Source organism: Monopterus albus, unplaced genomic scaffold (assembly GCF_001952655.1).
Source record: "Monopterus albus unplaced genomic scaffold, M_albus_1.0 scaffold267.1, whole genome shotgun sequence".
NCBI lineage: Eukaryota > Metazoa > Chordata > Actinopteri > Synbranchiformes > Synbranchidae > Monopterus > Monopterus albus.
In genome coordinates this window covers 25,173-32,722 of record NW_018128147.1, presented here as the reverse complement: position 1 = coordinate 32,722, position 7,550 = coordinate 25,173, and the positions used below count along the sequence as shown (strand labels likewise).

The 7,550-nt window shown below is 40.0% G+C and overlaps 1 protein-coding gene across 1 annotated transcript in view; it reads left to right on the top strand.

Annotated features, from left to right (window-relative positions):
- Window positions 1-336: 336 nt before the first annotated feature.
- LOC109972717 (disks large homolog 2-like) overlaps window positions 337-7,550 on the top strand; it is a 31,358-nt gene continuing 24,144 nt past the window's right edge. Inside the window, exons 1-2 of the mRNA XM_020621778.1 lie at window positions 337-2,056; window positions 2,553-2,598. Coding sequence (XP_020477434.1) covers window positions 2,039-2,056; window positions 2,553-2,598 — 64 coding nt within the window. The 5' untranslated portion in view covers window positions 337-2,038. The remainder of the gene's footprint in view (window positions 2,057-2,552; window positions 2,599-7,550) is intronic.

The window sequence follows — 7,550 nt, the reverse complement described above, 5'->3', positions numbered from 1 at the left end:
AGGTGGAAAGGAAAGAGGGGGCGCGTCTAAAGACTGTGAAATTCAATGCCATATGCTAGACAACTTAATGAAAACATAAATCTCTACATATGCTCAATGATAACTGAGGAGAGGAGAAACTTGGAGTGCAAGTGTTTGAGGCTCATTCTCACTCCTAAATTGTCAAAACTTGTAGTTTAGCATAGAGTCAATGTGAGTGATTTCATGTCCTCTCTGTGGTTGATGGCTGGCATGGCTCTGTGCTTGACAGGGGGGGAAGGAAAGAGCGGGCGCGTCTAAAGACTGTGAAATTCAATGCCAGGCCAGGGTCCTTTGATTCAAAAGGGGTAAGTGTCTTTATGAGACCTGAAAGTGACAATAATTTGTATTAGTACATTCATTTGATGATTCATAATGTAGCTCAAAGTGTGTGTTTTTACATTGACACTTGCAACAAAGACATAACCATGGGCCATAGCCTCACATTTCTAAAAGCCACATAATTACAACAAATAGCTAATTTCCTCTTTCTAGTGTTAATTTATGACAATTATATGTGTCATTGCTTTGTTAATACAAAGCACTGCACTTTCTGCACATTATGAGAACATTTCTAACCACACATTTCACTCTGCACACAGATGTTTCAAAAATACATCTGTGGTAAAAGTGCAAGCCCCTCCTACAAACCTTCCAGCTAAAGCTGCAATAGAAAGCAAGTGTAAAAATGTACCGCTTCCTGCTGTATAAACCAAAATTTTAATTGGCTAAAGGAGGAAATGGTGTTTGGAATTGGGATTGGTCTTCAAGCATGACTCTCCACATGAAACCCTGTAGCTGTAGAAATATTATACAGCAGCAGCTTAATTTGGTCTTCAAATGATGACAGTGACAACATATTCATTATTTAAAGTCTCTTTCTCTGGAGTTCAGTCTTTGTGTTTCATGTTCTTATGAAAGCCTGTTATGCTTTATCCTCAGTTATGTCTCTCAAGGCCTGATCTCGATAACTCTTCTCTCACTTCGCTCTTACTTGAAATGCTTCTCATGCCCTACTGGGTCCTGCAGTACTCCCACAGATGGACAAAATTAACATCTTTATTTAACTCCGAGCACTCTGTTTTCATGAACAGGGCAGCATGGCACAGACCACAATGAAATGCCAGTCGCGTTATGGGCAGAGGGACCTGAGGTGGAAATGGGCTGGGGTTAGAAATACACCATACAACGAGCCCGTTAGAGGTCAAGCAGCAAGGGGCAAATTTATCTTTATCTGACACAGTCAGCTTGTTGGATTGACAACCTAAAATTGATTAAAATAATCAAATGATTTCTTTTCTCAGCAGTATCAACACACAAATAACATGTAAATTGTACATGCGACAACACAAGATTTGACAAAATTTTTTTGCCGAGCCTATTTAATTAATATTTGCTACAGCAGAAGCAGAATTATTGTTCAATCAAATCCTTTATAACCAACATACAGTAGTCCTACTGTCTAGTGTCTATTCAGATACTTTACATCACATTACTTAGGAATACAATAAATCAAAAATGAAAATTACTATTAACCCTTGCACGTTGCTTATATATCATTGTCTCCTTTTGTCAGATCAACAGTGCAAAAAAAAAAAACAGGCAGCAAATCCTCACATTCTAGTAGCGTGAACTAGCATGTTCAGAATTTTTGCTTAATAAACAATTTTTTTTGCTATAAAATTTTTGTCTAACTTACAATAGAACAACATCGTTTTAGTAAGGATCTTGTATACAGTAACTGACCTGCTTTGGAGGTTTTATTAACTATTATACTGTAAATCAGTAAAATCGTATTGAAACTAGCTGTGATTCTGGGAGGAAGAGATGTTCAAATATTACTGTAAGAACTTCTTGACGCCCCACTTTCTCAAAGCAGTTGTGCCTGCATGAACATAACAGATACAGTATATCTGCCCCATGCTTTCTCTCCCTTCACAGTCATTCACTGACAAACGTAAAAAGAATTTCTTCTTTACACGAAAGTTCCCATTCTACAAGAACAAAGAGGGTGAGCAGGATGGCAGTGATTCAGACCGTAAGTATGCTCACAGACACACGTATATATACTGAGCATGCAGAAGCCAGAGTAGGTCGTATGTATGGCTGCATGGAGATTCACAGGTGTATTTCAAGGGTAGAGGCGATGTGGAGGCCTTACCTGCTTCCTCTCATGATCGCCTCCTGTTGTCTTTGTTTTCTTTCTCACTCAGCTGGATCACAGTCAGAGATGCTGTGGTACAGACACTGATCAGTTAGCAGGAGAGAAACCAAGACACTGCTGTTCATTTTGATTTCAAATGTGATGTTATAACAACCCAGTTTTCCCTCAGAGATCATTTTGGTTAACTCTGAACCAGCCTTAACATTATCATGATGTATGTGGGCCCCCCTGCTGGCTGCTCAATGTCTGTACAGAAACAGAGCTGTGGGTCCACAGCTTCTCCTTCCAATGCCTCCAATCTTTTGCTTATGTTGCGGCTGTCATCCTTCCTGTCTTTCTTCTGTTCTGGCTCTCTTTGGACTGCCAATAGGACATCCTGGGAATAAGTGATGATGGATATGGGACAAAGACATCCAGTAAGTTGGTTCAGGAATGATTTCTCATCTATGTTTAAACCCCCACCCCCGAACACACTCACATCAACAACAACAACTTCCATGTCACATTTCCTGTTGAAACATGTTTCTCATGCCTGTATCCTTGCATGCTAGATTAGCTGGATTTTCAGTTTACAGTCTTAACCTCTGTCTCAAGCAGGTCACTAAACTCACAATGGGTGACTTTTGTTTGTTTACTTGTTTATTTATATAGTCACAAGAAATTAACGTTATGTAAGGATTTCTCATGGAGTTACCTTGTTTTGAACCTGGATTAACCTTTAAACGTGGCAGTGTCTGACAGTTCCAATTTATATAGTCTGAGTGAAGCAGCACAGCCACTACAAGCCACCCAAGGTTTTTGCATTCTGTTTAGTGAGCCAAGCTTTACTGCCAAGCTTACATTGGCATGCTGAAAAAACTTTTACCTTTTTATAATTCTGACCTTTACTGCACATTTCTGCAGATAGCCGTCCTTGGTAGGCTAGTGGTTAAAGCACAGCGCTCTCACCGCTGCGGCCTGGTATCGAGTCAGGGTTGCATTGGGAGGGCATCCGGTGTAAAACACATGCCAAATGTCAACATGCGAATCATCAGTGTGACGATCCGCTGTGGCGACCCCTAAAACGGGAAAAGCCAAAAGTGACTTTTTTACTGGACATTTCTTCAGATATTATGTTTAAAGTCCCCATGGCATGCTTGTTTCCAGCCATTTAGTGTCTTATCTTGGGTACCTCTAGATTAGCTTTGCACCCTTCATAATTCCAAATAGTCTATAATGTTTCAGAATAATAAAACCAGAGAGTTTCTACCTAAAAGCAAGAGGACAGTTCGTGAACACGTACACTTCCTGCTTCTGATGTTATGCTGCAAGTAGACAGCACAACAAACCATGATGGCATTAATTAATGTGAATTTTTCCTCCATAGATAAGAAAACATTAGTATATGTACTGATGAAAAGTACTGATGTACTGATGTGTAACACTATAAACAAAGCAGGTAACTGAGAAACCCCACATTTTAACTGCATAATGCAGACATAGTAACTTCTCCAGCCTACAACAATTCTCTCCAGCGTTACAGAAACAAGTCATTAACAGACATGCAACATGTTTTTTTAAACTTACCATTAAGTCCCACCAAGTGGTGGAAACATCACTCCCTTTCAAGTAGCTCCAAGGTCGGTAAATCCAACCAGTGGTTGCTGCGTCTTCCCCCAGGAACCATATAATTTGGGACTAATTCCAGATGCAATTAGAGAGTGATCCGTCAGTACACTTCCAGTTATTTCTAAATATTAAACTAGCACACACTTGAAGCTTTTATTCAGAGGACAAAGTGAACTACACATACAGAATGTTGAATCTGTCCACAAACAATCATCCAACTCAGCATAAATGAAGAATACAAAGTAAATGTTAACTGGGGTTTATATTGGGCAAGTTCTTTTAATGGAAATTTCATCTGAAAGCTGATAGTAAACTCACCACAACTTGGTAGACATACTAAGAAAACCTTGAAACTTTCTGTTTTTCTATAATTAATACCAAACTACAAGGTCGTTTGCAGGAAACGTTCAAGAAATTATTAGGAAATAGTAGACCTGTAAAAAAACATTGCCATGGTTTTAGTGGAAATCAGAACCATGATAGCGGTAAATATTGGTAATTGACGTCATACGATATTTATGATAGCATTGCACATGTTTTCAGAAATGGTTGCACGTCTTCAGAGACAGGTGCAAAGAGATGTATTTACTCTATAAAATAAAGATTTCTGCCCTCTCTCCCACCTCAGTAATACACCCAGCCCTGCAATTATGCTGTGTAATAAATAATAAATTCTGTCCTGTTTTCCATGGCAGATGGCTCCAAATAGAATCTCAACATGTTAGAGAATAGTTTCCAAGGCACTCAATGAAATAAGCTGAAAGCATTCATTTGTGCAGTGAGCAGTAATAAAGGCTACATTTTCTCTCCTTTTCCATCTGTGTCCCAGTTTAAAGTTCTGACATATTTTTGAGCTTTGGATGTTAGTTTAGAGTTGCGGCATGTTTGGAGTCATGTTTGGTGTAAAGATAGATGCATAGTGTTCTCAAGGATATTTTGAACTTTTTGTTAATACAGAAATGCAGGAAGTGAGTAAAGCCCCCCTAACTGAGAGATAATTGCGGCATTTGTCCAGACAAAGGTGAAATGTCTGTCTGCCTGCTGGTGCCTTTCTTTATAGATCTAATGTCTGAGTCCAGGTTCCCTGAAATGCACATTATAGTCTCACATAGCTTCTCATCTGAAATCATAGTATAGTGTTTCACAAAATAGTTTAAATATAGATTAAGCCCACTTTGAGGAACCTTTCCGTTTTTGTCCATTGTGTTTCTGAGAAATTGACAAGAAATTGAACAGTCCTACTTAAAAGACCTGCTGCACCCCTTGTAATTGTATTGTGATGTTGTATGTTTGTAGTCCCATGTTTCTGTTTTTATTTGAGCTGACAAGACATTCCTATCAATCTGGTCAACACGAAGGAATCAGCCTCATCGTCTTAGGCTGAAAGGACAGCAGCCTTTTATTAGAATGGACTCTCCCTTGTCGAGCACCATAGAGCTCCCTGATGCCACAGATAGTCCTAATTAGATTGAACAGAAGGCGTTTCCTGATGTCACTCGGTCTCTGCTGACCATGTTACTCACAGTAACACTGCTGGGAAGCTTGTAGTTCTGATTAGATTAAGATGTATGTACTTTTTTTGTATGACAAACCTATTGTATGTTTTTCTTTTCATGGCAGGCCGTAGTCTTATGAGTGTGAATTTCTAGATGAAAAGATTTTGGCTGGAATGTTTTACTTAGCACCAGACAAACTGGTACCAGCCATATAATAGGGTTATAAAATTTAAAGCGAGTGAATCAAATGCAGCCAACCAGAGTTAAATCATATCCTACAATGGCAAGGTGCTGCTAGAAAATCCTTTACTGTGGAACAGCTGCAAGAAGTGTTGAAGTGTTTTTACAAAGAGTAGATAAACATTACAGAAGGGAAAAGACTACCTTGACATTCTTTATGCTGACAAATGTTTGGGCACTCAGCACAGAGTGATTGTTGAATTCTAATGCTCCACTCTGTAAAGCAGAAGGCCACACTACCAGACAAGAACTTTGTTCAGATGACAAAATGCATTTTTTTTATTATAACTCAAGTGCGGATGGTCAAAATTTCTTAGCAATGGTTCAAGGCAGTTTTGCTAATTATTTGATTATTTCTCTCAGCAGCCAGGTGGATTTGTCCAAGTGCTTCCATGTCCAGTGAAATGCCAGTGTAGCAGTTAAGAGATGGAAACAATAAACATATTTAACATGTTACACTGAGAACAAGTCACCACAAACATCTAAGTCCACATCAGAATATGCGACAGACTTCATAGGTAACTTTCACAATAATAGGTTCACAGAAGAACAGCAGAAAACGGCGTTTGTAAGGTTTAAACAATAGAGAATTGGTTTCTCAACATTTAGGTTTGTTTTAAATATAGCTATGTTCTCACAAAGTGAATGCATGCTTGTCAAAAGCATCTGCTCTTCTGCTCAACTTTCCAGACGTAATGCTAGTTAGAAGTTAGCAACCATCAAGCCACAGTGTGAACACCAACCTAGTGTGTCACAGCTTGTTGGTGGAAGAAAAAAAAAAAACTAAAAGAAGTTTCTCAGACAGTTCTCTGAAATATCAGCAGTGCTGTCAGTGTGATATCAGTAAATGTGTGGGTAACACCCTGCTGCACATAGAATAGCATTGCATAATGTCACTAAACTTTATTTTTTAATGCTTTTCTTTTTCAGATCTACATGCATGGTGACCGCTGGCTCTGTGTGTGATCCTCAGTCACCATGAAAGACTAGGAACTCAGCTCTCCAAGGGAAATGGCTTGTTTTATAATCCCTGCCCTGCTACCTGATGTATGACTCCAGCTGCCTGTGAGGGGCCTGTCAGCTGTTTATGGGAACTACCACTGTGTTTGCACTCTTGAGGATTTAAGCTTTTCCAGGACAACACTTCTTCATTTTTTTTTTTTCCCCCCTCACTGTCTGGCTGAAGCATCAACGCTTTGCACTAGAGCAGGGAGGCAACGAGACAATGGCAAACAACTCGTACAGTGGGGTGAAGAACTCCTTGGTTGAGGCCAACCACGATGGAGAATTTGGCTGCACGCTCAAAGAACTGCGCTCCCTTATGGAACTGAGAGGCGCTGAAGCAATAGGAAAAATTGGGGAATCTTATGGGGATATTCAAGGACTCTGCAATCGATTAAAAACATCACCTATAGATGGTAGAGTAATGGTTCCATTACATTCAATATGACTGTTGTTTAACTGGATCAAATACAGGATGTTTTCACAGCAGGGCTAATAGTGAGTGCTGTTGGAATGCTAATGTGGTGCACACATAGCTTAGGAGGCGTGTCACTGGCTGTGTCATCCACTTTGTGGATAACTTGACATCGCTTCCTTGGTAAACCCGTATGCCAGACAGGTGGTCACGTAGACTGGCTCTGACCTGGGCCAGTCCTGCTCTATTTCAAGGCCTGTGGATATGTCCCTCCCTCTCTCCCTTTTCACCTCTGTGTCTATGTGTGTGCATATCTGTGTGTAGGCTTCAGATAGACCAGCTGTCTGCCTGGGCACAGCACCAGCCTGCAGGCAGGTCAATGTCCCACATGTGGCAGACAAAAAAGGAGGCTGTAAGAGTAGGTGGTAATAACTTGAACATGTTGGGGAAGGAGTTCATCTTCTGAATAACTTTGGTGTGTTACTTTTTTTCTTTGATTGACTATAGAGATAAGATCTCGCCAATAGTTCTGGAAAACTTCCCAGCTAAAGCTACAGTAGAACTCCAGCACCTCTCCTTGCGCCGCTCTATGACACATTTCTTTTGT